The 23416-nt window shown below is 35.9% G+C and overlaps 1 protein-coding gene across 2 annotated transcripts in view; it reads right to left on the bottom strand.

Annotated features, from left to right (window-relative positions):
* Positions 1–23416, bottom strand: part of LOC117408654 (ciliary neurotrophic factor receptor subunit alpha-like) — a 160770-nt gene that overhangs the window by 60445 nt on the left and 76909 nt on the right. For both annotated transcript variants that reach the window (XM_058994445.1, XM_058994454.1), the window contains exon 3: positions 15549–15779. In XM_058994445.1, the coding sequence (XP_058850428.1) occupies positions 15549–15779 (231 nt within the window). The remainder of the gene's footprint in view (positions 1–15548; positions 15780–23416) is intronic.

Below are 23416 nucleotides of genomic sequence, written 5' to 3'. Positions count from 1 at the left end.
CCTGTAATCAATTAAATGTCAGTTACAGTTTGGGAAAACTATAACCATTGCATCCGTAATTAATAATATTTAAAACTGCCATTTTGCTGCTTTATCTCTAGCTGTAGACTTCATTTTGCTTAACTTCAAAACTCTCAATCAGAATTCTAAGGTAAAACTAAGTCATGTAGATAAAAGTTTTCACGTTCAATTTCTTATAATTTTGGTGTTCAATGTTGAGTTTTGGTTATTCTCTTAAAAGTTCCATTTATAACATTGTAATTACAATGTCATAGCATTGTGACTACTAAGTAATTAACAAAGATACATTATTGATAATACGTTCCACACACATACATATTTAACACCAAACCTAACAGGAATTCATCGCAATCAGGCAATGTTGCTAATATAAAGTGTGCAATGTATCGTTATTGGATATTGAATAATTTGGAAGAAGATAATGTGCGTGTTCACATGTGATGGAACCAATAACAAATGTATTTAATGATATGACTTTTTACTTCAGTATTGCAATGATTTAGTTCTGCTACACAGGACAACATGTATAGGGAAATTCGTTTTCATTTTTTGTAGAAAAAATCTTTTAACAGGGAAAACATATTTCAGATGTATAATCTAAACAACAGACAGGAAAGTGGGGGTACAAATACAAACCTATATTGCATTCTGTCGACACATACAAATTAACATTCCGATTGCAATTTAATTGACAAGGTTTTTTCTTATCTGATATGACAGATACCAGCATAAACTTAATTGCTTATTGTAACAGAAAGGCAACGATTCTTGGTGGTAAATCTCCCTCCCGACCTGTGAGGGCGCTAAGTAACAGGAACAGAGTACCCTAGACTACTTGGCCTGACACTTCGTTCCAAGTGTTAAAAGGAAGTCGGTCATTTAGAAAAGGAGAGGAGCTTCGGTACACTAACTCATCGACCCGGAAGGGAAATGATGTGGCAGCTGCGGATTGGAGGAGTGCCTGCAATCATTTACCAAGGGGTCATGAGTGACGGTATATACAGGGGTCGAAGTGACGTAATCTGTTCCTTCGTTTTGGTTAAAGAAAAGTGACCCGGAAGGACCTGTGTTCTTGTGAATCAGTATTGTGAGTGTTTGTTTTGTTTTGTCTGTTTGTTGCTTGTAATCACTAGACAGCTAACACGTTCCGGAGCCGTCGCCAAAGGCCAGCACAAACCCGGAACAGCACTGCACTCGTATCACAATAAACTGTATCTGTACCACAATCACTAATTCACGCACTAAACAGACTTTTGTATGTGTTTTGTGTTTAATGTGGGGATACAATAACAGGACTATTATTTCGGGACAAACCAGGGGATTATAACACAATACATGCCGCTGTATTACTTACCAGCATTATTTTTTACTGTTTGTTTTGCCGTCAGGCACTGGACATAAAATAAATAAAAACAAACCTTTGCACCTGGATTACAATTGTCTGTCTGTTCTTTGATCACCTGCACATGCACACTATTAACCACTTTGCCACACTTATGTACATTCAATTATGTCAAAAATGTTAAAATACATCATACTGTATTGCTTTCCCAGAGTCAGACTGGCACTCCACACAATAATATAAATATGTTAGTCTGGAACCAGGGATTATATATAAATTGGCTGACCACAAATATTGACATTTTTACCAAATGAAAGGCAGGAATGAGTTTTGTAAAGGTCACAAACAAGCTAGCTGTTTATCAGGAAAACAAAACTAACCTTCACTTTTATTACACTAATATACACTTTGTGAAGATGCCCTTTAGAAACAGACATGTGTCCTGCATCGCCCTACAGTGTCAGGTCTAACATTTCAAACAAAGAGTATTTTCACTAACTTTCTTTAAGGTAGAGTACATAAAAAAGATGGGTTGACTTAAAATGACGATTACGGGGTCTACTTCAATAAACCTCTGTATTTTTATTCTGTATCAGTGTTAATAATTGGGTCAATAAATCACCCCTGGAGAAAAAAAAACCCAAAACAAAACCCAGCTGAATGAATATAGTGTAAGAGAGCTGTATTTTGATCTACCCATGTTTAGATCATTAAAATGAACACTAATTTACTGTTTATGTTAATTATATTACTAATATGTGGTGTTAAAATGTAACATTTTCCTTTTGGGATGGGTTTTAAATAGTAATGCCCTGCGAATGTGATATGCTGGTATTATTACAGGTAATGTGTAGAATAACAGTAGAATGTTGTTATTCCTTGAATGCTACTGTAGTTGTGGTGACTCACATCAGTGAATGAAGTGAAGTAATCTGACACTGGACTTGGTGGTGAAACTCAGTTGATTGTTTGCCAGGTCATGAATAAGCCTTAAGGGTACTTGGCTTTCTCTGGAAAAAATGTAGAGAATCCTGAAATCTGAGGTCCATGGACATTTCACATAGTGCATTAACTGAGCTCCAACTGGGATTAAGTGACCAACAGCATAATCTTACTTTTATTTTTATTTTATGTAGACCGTCAAATAATCTCCTAATGTTAATAGTAAAGCAAGTGTTAGTTAACAATTTAGTTTTGCATGTTTTTCAAAACTATATTTTGACATGGGCGTATTTGTTTTTGTGTTCATTTTACAGGCAAAGGAGGTCAGTTCAATTGTGCTTAACAATGGCAAATCTAAATACAGTTCAGTAGTTCGGGACAAACACCAATCACAAAATGTTTTAGTACAAATATTTATTGTGGAGAATGCGGAGTATGCGATTTTACAGAGAAGTATGTTGTATATACACATTAATTTGGCATCAAACCTAACTTGGTTTGAGGGCTCGCTGCCTGGCTCACTGGATGAGGCTGAGACCCCCATTGATAAAACATAGAAATTGTTTTTAAGAAAAGTGGAGATGGAGAGGTGGTGGGTTACGATGAAATCGAAATGCAACTGAGAGTTAAGTGAAGAGGGTATTTATAGTGCTAACAATCTTAATTAGCTAATGTGTAAATTGAATGATTCAATTTGGCGACGCAGAGATTGGTGTCTGACCCTCCTCCCGAACTTTAATTATAAATTTCATTTCTTTAAATTATTAAATGAAAGAGTTTGTCAAAACCTTTCAGTCCTTAAAAGCAAGTAAAATGTCAGAATTTGTTATATTTTAACATTTACATGGTGGCAGTATTTAAATTTGCCACTATTCAGATCAATTGAATAGACTTTTTATATATATCACGACGTACCTGGTACGTTAGGCAGCACTGAGCAATTAAATGGCATTATCACTCCGCAGCCTCTGTGTACAGTATATATTGAAATGCTCACTCACCTTGCATTACTGACTGATGCATTTTTTATTTTAGTTTTTACTGACAAGTAAAATCTGATGTTCTGCTGCGCTTGTGAAAGTATTGTCACGTTGTTTTAATGAACAACACTTATCAAGCCATTTGGTATGCATTCTAAGATCTGTAGTTCAAACTGGAGAGCATGTGTAAGTGATTGCATTGTTTAGATGCTCCCTTAGAACTACAGATCCCACAGTGGATTGACGTCACTTACACACAGTTTTGCTGAGCCAATCAGCAAACGGCTCATGTAACACACACACACACACTCCTTCAGGGGCGGGACTCCTTGCTGAGAGGATTTCATAAAGTCCTGGATGCTAGACTTATCTTTTTATTATTACTCAGGAACCGTTTAATATTATATATAACATTTAATATTTTTTCACCAAACCTTTGAAAAGACCTATCTCAGCACAGACCTTGTGTACCTTACTTGGTCTGGTGCAGAAATCCAATACCAAGTAGCCTGTACATGAGGGGGAAAAAAACGCAAGAAAATCCATGTTCAGAATAGGGGAAAAAAGGGAACTTTTACTAAATAACGGGTATGCAGATCTCAAAAAATGCACAAGTTGAGGTCATGAAACTCTCCATGCTTTCACAACATTGCAAGTTAATGAAACTTGCAAATTTGTGGGCAATTCAGAGAAACAATGCCAAACTTATTAAAGTGCAAAGTTAGGGGTTTAACATTGAGCACCCAACTCAACCCTAACTATAGTGGCGCTAACACATTTTGCCTCATAAAGTAAAATGAAACCTGCTGAATAATGTTCCATTAACATATTGAATTATGTACCCGCTTTCTAGTTTTCCATATACTTAACAAAACGCTGACAAAAATTGAAAAATGTGGCATTTCGAAATCTAACATGAAATACTGTACTACTATTATGACTTTCGGTAGACTTTTGCAATATCATTTTGTAGTTTATTTGATTACATAATGTTAAATAAAATACCTAAACTATGTTCAATCCTAAAATTCTAGGTGATGCAAAACATTTGGCCATAGCTGTTTATATAATGAAGAAAAGTAATTGATATTGAAGCAGAAAAGTAATTGAGACCATGCTGTATGTGTAAAGGACAGCCACCATTATTTGCACAATGCATTTAATTAATCTTTTTCTTTATCCACTGAACTTTTTGATCAATGTTATAGCATAGCTGTGCATGACCTTCCATTTCTATAAGGATGGATTGTAATTAAATCAGAACACATGAAATACAAGGTGGATCCCAACTAATTTCGATCAAGCCATGCCTTGGGTTCTGTTATGTACAGTATAACTACACATATTTTCCTATTGTTCTGCATTATACCACAATGCTATATTATAATAAACCACAAAACAGAACACACGTATGTACAGTATGGCATGGTACTGTTTATATGGGATAACTGATCGCTACCACACTGCTCTGAATACAGTCCTCGGAACATTATTCCTGAGCGTCAGAGGTTTGTTTATTTTGAAACTTGTGGTGGTTATTGCTGAATTATATGATAACTTATGCTTGCCATAAATAATTATCCAACTACTTTGTTTTCAGCTTCAGAGGTCTCACTATATGGAGAGTTGTTTATTTACTTGTATCATCCACTTTCCTCCATGTTATCTCATCACAATCCCCACAGCCAAACTCACTAACCTGATGGTGCATTTATAAACTCCATTTCACTCCACATGCACTTATGAGATGGGAATGACAATTCTGACATAATGATGGCAATAAAATGTGACTAAGGTAATTCAACATCTAAAGTTGTTTTTGTATTCCATTGAAGTGTTAGTTAAAGCTCACAAATAAAATGTTTCTGCCAAAATGATGTACAGTAGAACAAATATGGGTCTGGATATAGCAATAAAGAAGGATCTACTTTGTAAAACCCAGAAAAATATTAATGATTTTTTGAGATTATATGTAATAAGGATAACTTTCTGGTTAATTGGAAACATAAGGTTTTTCTAAATTTAAAAAAAGAGAGAAAGAAAATGTACTTTTAAAAAGCCTTCAAATGTATTTGTTACTGGTTTGTATGTATGTATTAATTATATACCATAGCACATTTCTGTCTCAAAAAAAACAAAAAAACAGTCTGCAGTGTATAAACATTTTGCCGATTAATTTTCATGAATCCTTTGTTGTTCTTTTAAATTGTATTTAATGAGGCTTATCATAAGTCAAAACTGTCAAGTTGATTCAAACTTGTATAAACAGTGGACATATTTTGCCATGTTTTTCTGGAGGGAATTTCATCATTGCACCTGCTGTTTGGACATTTCTGTTGATATCAGGGAGAAAGGCATCTAAGTTTGGTCATTTCTGTTGATATCAGGGAGAAAGGCATCTAAGTTTGGTCAAACTAGTGTAACCCTGAATATATATATATACCTGCACGTATTTAGGATTTTATACCGGCACACAGACAGAGATGCGGTACGCTATCAATCACCTCAGAGAGAAAAAAAAAAGACACAGACAGCTGGAGGACCAATAAAAAGAGGTGCTGTGGAGGTACGAGACTGAGCTGTGAGAAGAGATATACATTTTGGATTCGGCGAGAATTAAAAATAAGAAAAGCAAGTATTAGTTTCCCTACTAATAAATACTAGTGACAGGGTTATCTAGTTAACGTGCATGAGGCGTCTACTCTGAGTACAGATATAACTGAAACTAAAGAAAGTACAGTTTGTATGCTACGGACCGCATTACTATTGCATTCTATACACGTCAACTGTATATATTAGTAAAGATCTCAGTTTTTACAAAGTACATTGCTGGATTGATCAGAGACTGACATTATGAAAGGCAGCCACAACTGCAATACTCAATGTACACAGCTGCTTGGAATCCTGTTTGGCGCAGAGTAACTGAGGGATATGCCATTTAGCAAAGGGAGTGCCCAGATCATTGAGGGAGATGCCATTTCGCAGAGTGAGGCATACCGCAGAGGTGTCAGTACTGTGTTTATACTCATGGAAATATTCATCACCATTTAGTTAGCTTAGATAGGATTGTTACCGTGTTTATAATAAGGTTTTCAGAGGGACAAATAAGCTGAAGGGGCATTTTCCAGCCACACCGCCCACCAGCCACGAACCAGGCCTGCAACAGTAACTTATAGTACATTACCTTCAGTGCACTGATAAGGCTTCTTTTGTTTTGTTGTTTGTTCTTGTTTTACAAGCCTGGGCAGAAAAAGTCTGTTTATGATGACATAAATAAGGTGGTTCATAGATGTAATTTGTAGTTCATGTATATATTTGATTTCAGATGCAACTAATATGATTATTTTGATGTATGTCTATGAGATCATTATTGTTGCCTGTTATTATTATTACTATTGATATTCTGGGCGTAAATGTAAAATACATGTCTATGAAGGTATTCCATTTGCTTGTACCGGCTTGCATGTAATATTGTGTTACAATTATACAAGGTTAATCTGTATCTGAGTACCATATGTCGGCCAATAGAATTCTGTTTGGTTAACTCATTATCTTTGTCCGGCTTGGGTTATTCTTCTGAGTGTATACAGTTACTATTTCCTAGAGAGGTGCATACGGGAGTGCAGCCCCATATCTAGGTAGAGGCATCGCCGATTAGAAATATAATATTTTGATACTACTGAGACGGGGGGGGCTGAAGTTATCTTCAGGATTGTTCACATGAGCCCAGGAGCACCAGTCACTGGTGAGTTAAAGGGGGTCTAGCTAACTAGTTGCTGGCCTTTATCAACACAGATCCGGATAGGTGTTACACTAGTATTCTATAGGTTTAAGCTTATTCTCTCTTTAAGTTTACCAAACCTTGACTAAAACCAGCTGCAGCTGCATTTATGTTCATTGTAAATACTGTAATAGTAAAAACCAGCTGGTTGAGATTGATGAGTAATAGAGCAAATTAAATTGAGATATTTGCTCTTATGTATAAAAGCCACCCCTGCCCAAGAAGAATTCATTTTACAAACCACTTTTGAGCATTGTAATAGCAATATAAATACAGGTAAATGGGGACGCACAAAGCCTCTAAATTTATGGAATTGGACACTCTGTATTATGTGATGTGTGCAATTTAGTTTAGATATTGGGTTTTGTTTTGCGTTAAAAAAATATTACTGCATTTGTAAGTTCTTCACAACATGCTTAAGAACTGTGTTAGGCTGCTGCTGGCTGTCAAAAAGCTGACCAATTAGAGAGAGGGCAGGGACCCGCTGCTTGTTTGTTACTCCCTTCTGTTGAGTTGTAGAAAATCTCTCTCTCCCTTTCTCTGAAAGAGTTTGTCATTTGGGCTTCGGCTTTGTGCACATGCCAAGTCCATTCACTGATGGAAACGGTTTTTGTCTACCAAGCTGTAGCCAGCTAGTTTTAATACTTCGATTATAATCCATAAGAACAGGTAGGAGACAACCAGGAAGACTGATTGTTAGACGTTTTGAGGCAGAGGATAGTGAAAGACAGTCAAAACATTTTTAAGAAAACCAAGCAAAACAGAAAAAAAAAAAAAAACATTTACAACTGGAATGAGCGTATAACATTCATCATATTATTTAATGGCTGCAGGTGTATCGCACGTATCCACATTGTTCTACAGTATATGTATAGTTAATAATAAATAAATAATTATTTCCAGCATGCAAGCGGGTTAGTGTAACAATATTCAAAATATATAACTCCTCACCCTGCCTTTTCTTCCAACTCAAGTTCAAGCTGCAGAATGGTAATTATTTTGAGTCAGGGGTTTTCAACCAGGTGTACGCGTACCCCTGGGGTACTTCTAAGGGTCATAGGGGTACGCAGGAAGACTCAGAAATGCAAATACAAATGAAAAGTACAAAAAAATGATGACCTTTTTGAAATGATGAATTTTTTTTTTTTACAGTATTATATATTATCTCTAAACCACTGTGCATAAATATTTAACTTTTGTTTCGCAGCTCAAAGTGAACCGCAAATGGAAAAAAAACCCACAGAATCTATCAGGTCCGTACTTTCCACCTGCACGCATGCGTGATTTCGAGTGAGTGGATTTCCACTCTGATATGGGTGAGTGAAGCAAGGGTCTGGTGATTCTGCCTAAGGGGAGCTGTCTGTGCTGCTTATTAACTTTGCTGTTTTCAACTTGTCGTATAATTGAATATTAATCAGGGAAGCACACTCTTTCTACATTTTTTAGAAGTATAAATGCTCCAGTAAACATAAATAATAAATCACAATACTCATACTTTCACGACTTTTATTTTTATTTATTAGGCGTGGCTGCATTTTAGTAGCAGCAATGGTGGCTGGTTGAATTTGTTTTCGGGTTTTGAAATTGATGCATTTCTAAAGTGCAAAAGAAAAACAAAGGAAACAAAGTGACAGAAAGTTATACCGAATCCCTTTAGATTATTTTTATGTTGGCTTTAATAAAATAGTTTATCAATGTTAATTATTACAGTATAGTTGTATCTTGAGGTTAATGTTTTTGATATTGTAAACATTTAAAATGGCGCACATAATTATGTTGAGATGAGACGTAGATGGTAGCATGAAACATTTACAGTGCAGACTGTTTTGTATTATTTCGAATAACTTTGCTGAATAGAAAGTGACTACAAGAGTTTCCAAAGAGATTTCCAAATAGTATCTTAATTCTGTGCATCCAAAGACATGTAATTAAAAGTTTTAAGAATTAAGCCTAGTGTTGGTATTCTGTCCTAAACCATCAGTTTGTCAGTCAGAAACTGTTGTGACATAAAATATATATTAAATAAAAGGGGGGAAAAAGTGTGCAAAAAATGTGCAATCAGATTATTCTGCCCTTTTTTTGCAACTGTGGTACCATTCAGTCGAGTGAAAATTGTTAAGGGGTGCTTGAGCTGAAAACTCCAGACAGTTTCAAAAAAAGGTTGAAAACCTCTGTTAAGTGACAGCATGATGGTTTCATTATTTTTTTTTTCATCTAAGCTTTCAGGTTTAAGTTGGTTCAGTGTCCTAAAAGGTAACCCAATACCTTTCTGTTATTGACTTTTACTTGAGGAGGTTTCAATGAAACTTTTTCAGCCAGTGTCATTTGGGATGAAAGTTCTGTATAACACTATACAATTTCAATGGGAAATGTGAATGTCATATTTTCATCTTATATCTCTTCTTTATTTCTTTTTCCTAAAAACACTTTGAGTTCTGTTATTTAAATTACAGATGAAGGAAAACTTTGGAACCCTGCCGGCATAAACTACTAAAAAGTTCACATCTGTTTCCTCCCTCGAGAGGGCACTAACAGCAAGTTGTAATGAAGCCATTCTTGGAATGAGTGTCTTCCCAGGGGTAGGTATTACATATTCCCGGTGCCCTATTTACTACTAGACATCAAAGCATACACAGGAAAAGATTGTCACCTTTTACTTACTGAACCTGAGTTCCTGCATGTTCCAAAAGAATGTGTACTGCATGGAAAATTAAGTGTGTTACATTAATGCTGTTTCTGTGCCTAAATGGAATATGTTTAAAAGCAAATATGAACTGTACCAGTCACCATGGTAGAAACCAATTTTGAACAAGAACACATGTCCAAAACTGTTTTTTGGCATTGATAATAAATTAATATATTTATTTTTGGTACCACAGCACATCAGATTGATATATTTTGCATCTAGTCAGTGATACCAATCATCTATTCAGTGATACTAAGATATTTAGTGAACAAGGGGATTAAGTGACCTGAAATACACAATAAATTACCCACCCAGTCTTTCTGTTTCCTGGGAAATGTATAACATTTTGGGGTACCACTGCACTTGTTCAATAGATTTTTAGAGAAGAGACAGTTTTCTGTTCAGGGATACCAACATATCCAAGACGCAAGGAGTATGTGGTGTAAAATGGGTAATACATGCACCAAATCTAGTCGCTGTGCACTTATTCATGTAGCAGGTTACTGTTTATGTAATTGTCAATCTATATTCCATATATTGTTAATTATTATTATTAGTAGTGGGGTTCTGAAAAATATAGCGTTATACAATATGTCTCCATGTGTTGCAACAAGTGTTTAAATAATGTACCTGTGATTTTTCTTTTCATTGTTAACATCCTGACAACGTTTTGAAAAAATCTTTGAAGCAGACTTTAAAGTTATAAGTGTGAAAAGTTGTCAGGATGTTAACAATGAAAAGATCTAACACTATATTTTTCTGAACCCTGCTACTTACACTTTAACTCCTTCAATAACATTTTCTTCTGCAGTATCTCTCATTCAACATGCTTTAATCCTGCAAAATGTCCTCACTAATCTCTCAGCTCACAGTCAAGGCTAATGGGGGCCTTCGTCTCAAACTTGAATATAGATACTAATATGGTAAACAACTAAGTACACTAATGAATCCCTTTCTGTCAAGCAATTAAATCAACTCCATGCATAAGACATGAAAACTGATTTTGAGCTGCTATGTATTAAATATGCAAATAGATTTAAAAAAAAACTTGTATTCAAATGAGTCACAAGTGATTGTTGCATTTCCTTTTCAAAATTTTGCATCACAAAAAAAGATTGCTGCCAAAATGGTTATTTATTATAGTCTGATAATTATAATAGTGACATGCTTGGGACTACGTGGTGCAGCATGTTAATTCATAAGACTCTCATAGCTTTCACTTCTGGAGGCCCGGGTTCAAATCCAGTTTACAAAAGTTTTTATAAGGCTATAACCTAGACCCTAGAGGGCTTAGTTTCACAAAACCACCAGACAATTTTACAACATTCTACACAAGAGGCCTAGTACTGAATGTCAGGGAGTGTTCAGTTCAGGACAGAAGCACGCTTGTAGAGCTGTGAGGGGTAGCTCTCATGCCACCTGTCTAACTGTAGTGATTGTCCTTCACCTTTAAAAGACTGCATTCACAAGAACCAACTTTAAGAATCACTTTAGGTAATTTGGGTAATCTAGTAAACATTTATATACAATATTGTGAAAAGTTATATATTTTGGATAACAATCTGGAGGACCTGGATAAACTCAACATTAGTATTTCAGTGGAAACTTGACTATGTAACTGTTGTAACTGAGTTTTGTGATATAGTCATGTGAATGTGTACAAAGCTTTCAATTGCTGTAATGTGTTGTATATGAAAAAACTAACCCCACACATCAGTTGCCCACTTACCTATTTTATATAAACTTACTTTTCCAGTCACTAACAACAGTTACATTCTGGCAATTTTCCTTTGTGTGCAAAGAGTTAAAAAAAAAAAAAAATTAAATGCTGCCACTCACATGGTCCAAATGTAATTCAATCTGTCTGAAGTGTAATTATGCTTGTACTCATTCACGCCACCTTGTAAATAAAATGTTACAGTATTAAAATGCAACTATTGGGCTATATATGCCCTACTTCTTTAATAATTATGTGTAAGGTTTGTGAGAGACCCTGTGAGAGATAAAAATGTGTGTGAGTGTTTTGTTTTGTTTGTCTGTAATTGTCTTGTTTTTTTATATTACTAGACGGCTAAACGCGATTCCAGAGCTGTCGCTAAGGGCCAGCACTAACCCAGGACAGCACTGCACGATTGTCACTAATAAACTATATCACCCACCACGAGCACTACTGCACGCACCCAGGACTGGTGACCATGTTTGTATTATTGTGGGGCAGATATATTTGTGTTTATTATTTGGGACTGCAACCCGTTGTTATTTGCGCCGCGCAGTACACATTGTTCTGTATTGCCGGGGTCTTATTTTTTGGTCACCAGACCTGGATAAAAAAAAAAAATACCTTTCCAACTGGATAATAACTCTCCTTGTTTGTATCATCACGCACTGCATCACTCCTGCACCTGTACACAGTCAGCAACTTTGCCACAGCCATCCTACAAAACACCTCTAGATTACGCCATACTTTGCTGAATTGGATCTAGCAACTCAAGGGAAAAGGACCAAGAGCATTATATCAAGCAGAACAATATCCTGACCTATAATTAGATCCTCTAGTTCTGAGTGCTGTTACCTCTTATGTGGTTCAGGGATTAGAAACGGGTCCTATGAACACAACAGAATTGATTACCTCATTCAGCTCCTATGTTGAGCCAGAGAATACATATAGACATAAAAATAATAATAATGATAATTATAGTCCTTGGAGTACTTGAAATGCTAGCATACTGTAGAGAATACAATTTACTTTTATATAGGTGATATAGTTAGTGAATAATAGTAAGGAATTTACATGCAGATAATGTGACTTATAAAAGAAATGTTTGATATTGTCAGACTTAAACATATGGCTCAGTCTTGGACCACACAGACCTCTTTTGAGTTAATGAAGCTTCCAACACTAACAGTATCAATATACCAGGAGAGCTGACCATACCATGTGGTCACTGCAATCCGTGAGCACCATTTCCTTTCTCTCAGTTCTTTTAAAGCATGATTGCTTATAGGCTGCTCTCAAGAGAAATATAGTAGTATAACTTTATTGGGATTCGTTTTCTATTTTGGGAAGTGAAAGTGTTGATTAAATACATTAATTAGACTTCTTACAGAAGGACACCTAAATGGAGTAAAGTGCTTTTCGACTGACCACATCAAGAAAAGTGTCACACGCAACAAATATAATAGCATGCACTGAATTTCAACATTACATGGTAATGATCTGATCACTAACAGAATGAATATTTGGTGATCATTTAGAATGCCACTATTAAGTGAATATCTGCATTTCCAAAAAAAGATATGTCAACCCCTGCAAAGCATTTCAGAGATGTAACTTAGAATCAGTTGATCTAAGCCCAGAACTTTACTGAGGGCAGTTATGACTTTAGTAGGAACCAGCCCTACACAGTTGACTCTCACTTCTTTTTGCTGGGTATGGAATTTCAACTGTTCCTGTAAACTACAGAACCACCTATTAAGAATGCAGGAGTCCTTTGTAATAAGGAACAGCAGGGGCAGGGGTTTAATGCTGTGTAAGTCCCCAGTGCTGGTAACCGGATTGACATGGTTTATTATTATGCAGCGTCTTAGCAGATGTAGAGCTAATAAAATGAAAAGTTATAACTGAATACCTGCTGTTACTAAATATGTATACGACAACCCAACAGAATTCCTGTATAAGCCCCGGAAGCTCCTTCTTATGTTGTTTATGACTACAGCTTTATTTTCCACTTACTGCCTCTGCATGCAGCCCCTTTGCTCAGTCATCCACACAAGAAGCTGTATTCACCAAATGAGTCAAGGAAGTGCTAGCCAACGCGTTAATATCCATGCCTTGCTTCTTGTTAGCACAAACAACATTATCACCAGTTCCCACTCACTTGCAAGTATAAACAAAACCACCAGATATTTCAAATACAGCACCATAGATTTAAAGTTGCTGCTCTTTCCCCATCCCTAAATCACTTCCTGTGCCAGTATCACTTCCTGGTCTAGCTGCAATCAGGTATCAAGAAACAAAAGCAAATAATATATCTTCGGAACAATCATGTGATATGATGCTAATGCTTAATAAGAGGTAAGAAAATGCATTTTAAAGCCTTGTTAATGAGGTAACAGTGTCTGACAGGGTATTACTTTGAGCATGTTTGTTTGGTCCAGAGAATCTTTCTCCACACTGCAGAAATTAATCTCAATGGGGTCTATTTGATTTGTGGTGCTGTATTTGAAAATCTGATGTGATAATGAAAGTATATAGATATTTAAAGCTTTTTTTATTATGCTCTTAATATTACAATCAATTTGCAGTCATTTTGCAGTGCATCATGTCATGAAACAGAATTGCACATTTGTTGTGCTTTTCCATGGGTAGTCATGATTTTTGCAATGCCACACCATGGGCTGGATTTTAGGTCGTAAGTTATAACTCCAATGTTAATTAAGAAATCGGTATCTAACATTGATTTTGTCATTTTCAAGCGGTCGTTATCCCTATTTTGTTATTAAATAATCATCCTAATGTGATTTACGAAATAATGTTAATATCTTAACGAGCAGTGCTTCTTGTGACTATTTCTTTGTTTGCGTGGGGATTTAAAAGCAAATCTGTGTTAATTGTCATAATTCATCAGGAGTTAATTTGCACTTGGAAAAGGGGGGTTTTAATTAACGAAAGACTATAACTCACCTTGAAATAGAAATTTAACAGACCGCGGCTGTGACGCCAACGATACAGAGACTACCTAGATAATTCAATATTTGTAGCTATGGAAATATTTTAGACTTTTATATACTTGTGGTTATGAAAGAGATGTGCTCATTTGTTTTAACAATTTGTAACCGTAAGCCCGGAACACACTGCCAAGCAGCGGTATCGGCGCTATGCTTTAGTGCGAGAGGTCCCGGGTTCGCGCCCGCACTCCGCCTGTGTGTAGATTGCCTCGCCCTGTGTAATGCGCCTGCCTGCATTAACTGAGATTCACTACAATATATATTTTTTTTAAATCTGTGCCATCCGATTTTACCCACACACCAGCTAATTGTAATCAGCATTGTATATGTGAAGTTATCTAAATAAATGTACATTCTGCATGACAAAATAGATAATCCCATTATTTTTTATTTCATTTCCATTTGGCTGCTGCTCGCAGGTGAGAGAGCCGTCTCGCTGTACGCTAGTAGTTACCATAACAGCAAATTATGCTTCCATTCAATTTTCTTCATCTTGTTAACATGCATTTTGATTAACGAGTTCACCTTATTTAGTCGTTGAGACAGGAAATGATGTACATGACCTGCGATAATTAAGGATTTTAACGAGAAATGCGTTCATTAACAACCTCATCGACTCAATTTCAAAGCATTAATGGATTGATTTAATTAGCACATTTCATTTGAAAATCACTTGCTACTAAAGCTCTTGTTACTTTACCACGGGTTTGACACAGTAACACTGTTTTTTGAAAATCCTGCCCCATACTACATAATTCAGGAGGAAATCACCCTTATAGGAAGATCTAAAATATAGGTGGATCCAATAAGTGTGTTTCCTATGTTTTTAGTGCTTGTGGAACATGGTTCCAGGAATTTTTTTTTTTACTTTTACTTTTCATGATTGCTTCTGTAATGGTAATTGTTTTACAAATGTATAGAATTACTCTTGCGAAGATTTCAAAGGAACACAATAAAGACCTGCATGCATGTGTTTATGTGTGTCAGTTCTGCCTTGCTGACCAGTTACAAACTAGAAAAAGGTTTTAGGTAGTTATTCATTTTTAATTTTTTTTTTTTTTTACTCACCTCCAACTCTGAGTGTTATTTGATCCTTGAGGTCTCCAGTAGGATTCTCAAAGCAGCTGTAGAGTCCATTACTAGCCAAGGTTATCTCTTTCAGGATGAGTCTGGGACCCTCTACTTTGTCAGCCTTCACATCAGTGCCGTTCACCTTCCATGTGACTGAGGCGTCGCTCTCCAGCATACCACACATCATGGTCACATCGCTGCCGATCATCTCATACTGGATCCTGCCTCCTGAAAGTCAAGGAGGAATCAGTTATCTGGCCGTAATACATGGTTGTAGCTAGCAAAATAGGTAACACTTTAGGGATCCGTTATAAGTGGTTATAAACAATAGCAAAAACAAAACCATGGCAAAAGTGTATAATAACTGTATTGCAACAACAAAGCAACCCCATACAATTGGTGAGACAGACATATAAAGACAGACAGACAGACAGACAGACACACAGGCATAGAGACAAACAGGAGGCTGTATGGTCCGGTGGTTAAAGAAAAGGGCTTGTAACCAAGAGGTCCCCGGTTCAAATCCCACCTCAGCCACTGACTCATTGTGTGACCCTGAGCAAGTCACTTAACCTCCTTGTGCTCCGTCTTTCGGGTGAGACGTAGTTGTAAGTGACTCTGCAGGTGATGCATAGTTCACACACCCTAGTCTCTTTAAGTCGCCTTGGATAAAGGCATCTGCTAAATAAACAGATAATAATAATAACAAACAGACCTATAAAGACAGACAGACTATATCCATTATAAGCGATTATAAACAATAGCGCAAAAAATAATGACAAAAGTGTGTAATAATACTCTTATTATTTATATTCATATTCTATAATTGTTAATAGCATAATTAATAACATGTTTATAATCACTTGTATCAGATCCCTAAACTAAAGTGTTACTGCAAAATAATTCCAGAAATTGTACATGTTGTGCATTTACAAAGCTGAACAAACTGCATTGAGGCCAATATAGCAAATGGAAGTGCCCAACATCTAATAATTATGATACAAAAACACATGCTTCCAGCAAAGTCTTAGAGAAAAATCAAACATTTATGTTCCCATGTGGGGACATTTATTTTTGTTTAACTACAGAATGTGTATTTGTACAGTATATATTTTTTAAATCCTACACCAATTCAACAACTGCAGGTGTGCTTGAATAGGACCTAATATCTACTAGTTTCCTAAGGGAGAACATGCAGGTAATATATATATATATATATATATATATATATATATATATATATATATATATATATATATATATCAGAGGTTTATGTGTGTGTGTGTGCTGATTGCAAGTCTAATATACAGCTGATATAATTAAGGCAGCAGACAGTGCCAAATCTTTCATCCTGGGTTTGCTTTTGTGGATTTGCCAAATGACTATATTAACAGTCCATGGACTCGTTGCCAAGAGTTGCCCTTTTGTAAAATAAAAAGGCTTCCATTCTTTATAATATATTTAATGCCAAATATCTGATCACCAATGAGTGGGCTATTTATCCTGGATCTTGACACTGTTCCTACATCCTGAATCCATCTGTTTGAGGCAACTAGCAACTTTGTCAGTATATTTGAATAAATGCACCAAACTTTAATGTGGAGCTGACTTTCATAACAACTTTTTATATTTGTATAAGGTTTATATCAACGTTTTCAAATTTGTTCCCAAAAACACTTGCGATGAAATTTCACTCGCAGGCATACATTATTTCTCAAAGCACAAATGAGGAGAAAAATCCCTGCAACTGTCCTTGTGAAACGGCCGATCGATTTCAGTCACCTCACAAACTTTAAACATGTTTCAGATTTTGCAATATGCTTCCCTCGCATTGGCTACTGGGTTATGCAATGATCGCATCGGGCAGTGTGTACCTGACTTAAGAGACGTGAACTGAATTCAATACTTGATTGTCCATCTATCTAAAAGAAATGGTGACACATAAGATATGTTGTATTTATCTGTATGCTGCGTATGCTTATTTTTTAGTGTGCTTTTATTAATAACACGTTGTGTATTTAAATACTGAATATTGTGAAAATAGGAAACATATTTATCTATCTACTAATAGCAACACAGATGATGCTTAATATTTTAACTGCATAATGCTAGTGAATACAGTAAGGTTTAATAAGGTCACTTCCTAATAGTAAATGGATTATAAATGGTTCTGTTAAAAATTGTAATCTCAGTGATTTCAAGTAAGTCACATACACTGTAGTCATACAGAGAGGATGCATTACTGTAATAGACATGTGAGATAGGCTGCTGCGTTCTTCCTTGACTGTGAGTAAAGCAGTTGAAAGTTTTACAAGTCAGGACATAAAAGTGAATATCATATGGACAGAGGTATGGACAACTATGGCACAGACATAGGGGAAGACATAGGGGAAGAGTCAGCAGTCTAGGCTGATTTAAAACAGCTGTTTCGTCTCCTATAAAGCTAAACAAAATAACATCTGATCATAATGTGATAATGCTTTTTTCTTAAAGAGAATCACACTATATAATACAGTATATATGTGTAGCTATAATGTCACTGTATGTGCAAGTGGACATATATAACTACAGTATATATACTGCAGGTGATAAATCAGGAACCTTCTGCAAATGTAATACAATTAAAGCTCCCGGAGGTGTCAGCTGCCACAGATAGTAATAATTATCACTATATTTACAGAATAGGCAACGCTAGCTATTATGTGATATTGTGTTGATGTTTTAAATTATGTTTTTTAAACATATTAGTTACATCTTTGTAGTTTTCATGGTAAACATCAAGTTTTTACCTTATTAAAAAAATAAAATACTAGTCAGCTGCGAATAGTTCAGGATATTTTTTCTCTTTAACACAATTTATATCTAAAAAATGTTTAAGTATGATTGCTGTAGTTTTACGGCATCTTGCCTGTTGTATACACATGAGCTTTGTATGCCTTGTAACCCTGTACATTGGAGAACAGCATTCTGGGAGAACTAAAGAAGTAGAAAAATAAATGTAATATCAACTATTTAAACTACAAAACCATGACTATGCAAATGTATAAAAATGTCTAAAGATAGCAGACTATGTTTCCTAGAACACACACACAAAAAAATGCAGTATCTGTGTTGACTATGTAGCGGTACATATAAACGTAAGGTATGCCAAATAAACTTCAGTTTAGAAATAAGTATACCAAACACATCAGCAAACAAAAAATCATATTTTACAATACTCATATTTTCCCAAAACTCAACTGCAGTGTATCTTTTATTATTAGTAGAATTGTTTTTTAAACAATAGAAAGCACAGAGTTTTTAGATGAATGTGTTTTTTGGCTACTGTCCTGCTACTTGACTAATATTGTTCACTTGGCAACATAACCATTATTCATTTGTATGACTCTCCTCTGACAAAGAGGGTGGTTAATGTGGTCTAGTGGCATGGGCTTTGTGGGCAAGGCCTTGACCACACTGCTTTTGTAAAAGAAAAATACAAAAAAGAAGTATGAGCACACCAAGAACAGCAAGGTCAGGGAATAGATTTCAGATTCTCCACTGGCAATTTTTTTTTTTACACTTTTCAGTCCCTGTTACATTTAGGTACACCACTGAGTAATACAATAAATAAAAATACTTTCTTTAAAAAAAAAAAAATATATAATAATCTGGTGTATGACATGTTTTGCAATGCTAATAACTGTGTGCAAATTAATTCCTTCAGAGCCATGTTTTAATTAACATGTCAGCATCATTATTATTCACAACTTCCCCTATATTTATAGATGCATTTTCACACAAGCCATGCAGAGCTAACATTTTGCAAACTGTTTAATCATGCCTTGAAAATGTTAATCCAAAACCGTATGGGACCCCTATTTCTTTTCTTTTATCAATCTGTTTTTGAAGACACCAGTGAGTTTTCTCTATATCATATTTCTAGCTGTGTGTCCAAAGCTTATTTCCCCTCTATTACTAAAATTAAATAAATGTATTTATTTTCTGATCTGTCCATCCTCATACAGTATGCAGATAATACATCTATGTATCTACGATACCACTGTCAATTCTCAATGATTCCTGCATGTGAATTGTGCAGTCTTGGTTACATCTGCTAACCAAGTGCCTTCTAGTAGCCTTCTGACAAAATTGTAACTGAAAATGATGTTACACAAATATTGACTGGAGTTAAGGGTCATAGTAGAAAACTTGCTACAGGTAGTTACATTTTTCACTTAAGCAACAAATGCACCCCTAACTTTATTCAACACTAATAATAGAAAACGTTTTTGATATCCAGTGGTGTGTATCTCATCTGTGAAAATGTCTGCTATCTCTTTAATAGTTAATGCATCGTCAATTGCTAATTTATCATGATCCCAACACCTATCTGAATGCCCACTTTGTTTTTTACTTCTGAACTGCCATGGAATTTGTAGGTGCCGATTGCCAGCGGATGCCTCACGAAACCCTAGGCAGAACTAATTTCTAGGAATCAGCAAGAAACCAGATATCATTTATTGACTTGAATTTTCTGAAGTAAAAAAGGTGAAAGCCATTTCTCTGACTCAGCAAATGAAACACAATTCGCCTCAATGAACGCCTGTTAACAGTTAACTGATTAAAACTAGTGAGAAAGTGACACGTCAGTCCATTAACCACTTTCCCTTTGATAACAAGATGCAGGGATGAGCGTACAGCTGGAGAGGAGTGGTAAAGCACTCTCTGGGACTGGCTATCAAAATATGAACTAGCTTGCACTCCGCTGCGGAGCATTGATCAGCTATGATTTATTTTGATATTTATATCTCTATCTGGGATAAGTAACTGGTATGCCCGCCTACGAAGAAAGCTTTATTTGGATTTCTTGTTTAGATATGCATGCCACCAGGAGCTTTCTCTCTCTATTTGTGCTGCTTCTGTTGGATTGAATCAGGGTAAAATAATAACATCTGGATACATTTAAACGCCCCATTTTCTATTTTATCTGCCTCTTTAGTACATATAACCAACATCAGATTTTGAAGATACAGGACAGTGGGGTGGATGTAAGGATACACGCAAAGTGATTTGCGGGTGCAAAACCCCCATAGTGCGGCCATAAATCACGTTTAGCAGCCGTAAAGTCTGATTTTAGCAGCCACTAAAAATGCGGCGTATGTAAAGAATGGTGTTCACCTGCCGTTCTGCACCCGCTATCAAATTTGCACTTTGCCATCATTAATCCATTAAAATTATACTGAAATGCATTTAAATGAAGAAAAGAGCATGGAATTGGGCAGGATCTGGATACTAAGCGGGTGCAAACATTATAATGTGATGTAAGGATTTTGCCTTGCACTTAGGCAATTGCTGACCCTCCAAAAACTTTACACCTCTTCTTACAAGGTGCAAACCATTGTAGAAGCGAGTAATTAAGAGCTGTATAAAAGCAGAGACCTGTCATCGGCTGCAGGATGGCTGCTGTGGTACACTTCCTGATGTGGCGACACTTGGCTTTTGTTGAGGAGAGGCAGAGATGGAGAAGACCCTGCATATTCAATCCCAGGGTCAAATTTATTTTTGGTTTGTATTTTCGTGCTCCACAAATCTCATACAGCTTTTACTGCTCTCTGTATTCCTAACTCCGTCACCTCTGGGCTGCAAGTGTGGCAGCATAACATAACATGGAAGTATATCACTTCATACAGCAATGGTATTTAGTTATTGGTACTGTTGATATGATAAAGTATGGGATGAAGAGCCTTGACATCAGCTGTGGAAACCTCTTCCAAAAATGAAATAATTGTATTCCCCTAAAAACAGTCTACATCGACCTCTAAATGAAGTTAAACACAGCAATGTCATTTACTGGTGCCTATATAGGAAGGGGCAACTGAAATGCAGTACTTTCACATCCCAAAAACCTTCCAAGCGTTTGTCAGACAATGCTTCCATGCAATTATAATGGGGTACTTATTGTAGTCATATACTCTATATCAGTCAAGGTGGGATGTCATTTGCCCAACTTAAAATGATAACACACTTCAGAATAACACCCAATATCATCATTTTTAAATAGTAAAAGCATGGATTGGGGCTGGAGCTAACCCTTGAAAGAATGCAGAGCTTTTAAGTACTGCTGAGAAGGAGTCTTATCAATTGGGTAATTAGAAATGGGAACCATTATGTCTTGGCTTAAAGGCATAAACCTGCTTTGGGGAAATAAGGATAATCAGTTTTATTTACTGACTCATACAGCATGGTGTGGGGGAAAGTAGACCTGAATTGCTTATAACTGGTTTGAGAAGTGAACCACAGATACTGTCTGTCTTGCAGACTTTACATATATATGTATTTGTCAGAGATGTGAACCTCAGTAACATGGGGGGACTCCCCAAGGAAACTTCACTCCAACAAGGCATTAGAGCCTCTTTTGAATTGGAGATGAAAGGGTTGTTATGGATAAACCGTAATCCAAATTCCAGTCATAATGCACAAGAACAGAAAATGCAAGCAACAAAGAGCAAGTCTTTTCTGGTTTTCTTCCAGTAGCTATTTGAGAGTGGCCCTGAAGGAATTCGAGCAAACACATAGCCAACCTTTCTCACATACTACCGTAATGACTACTGATACCGTTGTCTTATGACATTAAGGAAGGGATCAACTGGTCCTGCAGCTTCACACCTTGAAGAAATAAAAATGGGTGAGGAGACAGAGCCTATCCTCTGTCTCCTGACAGCTGTCAAAACAAACCACTGCTACAGCTAAGCGTAAAGGCAGAGCTGTGCCTTCTTCTTAGTGTAAAGATAACCAAAGTGAATTTATAGTACTGCTGGCCAAATACAAAAGGGAGTGTACACATTTTGCCACACTTCTAAAACTACTGTATAGTGTGGCTATTAAGGGGTTCAGCATGTGTATTACTGTAGAAATAATACATTTTGTTACTTGTAAAATATATGAGAATACATTTTCATAAATAAACTATGTTATTTGTGCGTGGCAACAACAAAAAAAAAAAAAACATGTATTATGTGTGTTATAGAAGAAAAAAACTTTTGTTATGTACGTCGGCAAAAAATAACATCTGCTATGCCAGTGGGTTCGTCACAATAGGAGTACGTTTTGCTCATTAGCCGGATCTAATTTTACTGTATTTCAGTTTGAGAAGCACTGTAGTTTATGGAAAGTGAAATGTTTAACAATAATTATTATTGACTTCACACATTTTAAACAGAAACCCAGAATGAAAATAGGGGAGTAACTGAGTCCATTTGAGAATGACAGCAAAACCAACGAATTGAGGAATAGGAACCGACAAATAGTACTCCAAAAGCAGATGTAACAATCACAGTGCACAACTAGGCTAAGAAATAAATGTATTTACACATCATTCGGACCTGGGTGAGCAAATCCATTACTTCATACAGGACATGTTCTCAACTGCCGCCGCTCAACTGAGCTTCAAAAAGACACCATTCCCACCCCCGGAAACAAAGCACAAATGAATTAAAAGTTCCTTCGGTCATAAAATCAATAGTAAGACACTGACGCACCAATAGATCACTGCAGACTGTGGAAGGACACAACATAGTCCCAATTTAAACTAAACAAATAATGAAAAAAATGAAAATAAGGAAATAAAATATACATGAAGAAACTCAATAGAAGCGTTACGCGTTATATAAATCTAATATGCCATGGCCCAACTGAAAATATCGGATTTATTTTTACTTGTTAGCTTATATATATATATATATATATATATATATATATATATATATATATATATATATATATATATATATATATATATATTCAGTTTACTAGAATTTTTATTTAATTATATTTTATATTAATCAGCAATGACTTGCCCATTGCTTGGTGTTTAGGCACATGTC

The sequence above is a fragment of the Acipenser ruthenus genome, chromosome 2 (genome assembly GCF_902713425.1).
Source record: "Acipenser ruthenus chromosome 2, fAciRut3.2 maternal haplotype, whole genome shotgun sequence".
NCBI classification, from domain to species: Eukaryota; Metazoa; Chordata; class Actinopteri; order Acipenseriformes; family Acipenseridae; genus Acipenser; species Acipenser ruthenus.
This window is presented reverse-complemented; position numbering and strand designations above follow the sequence as displayed.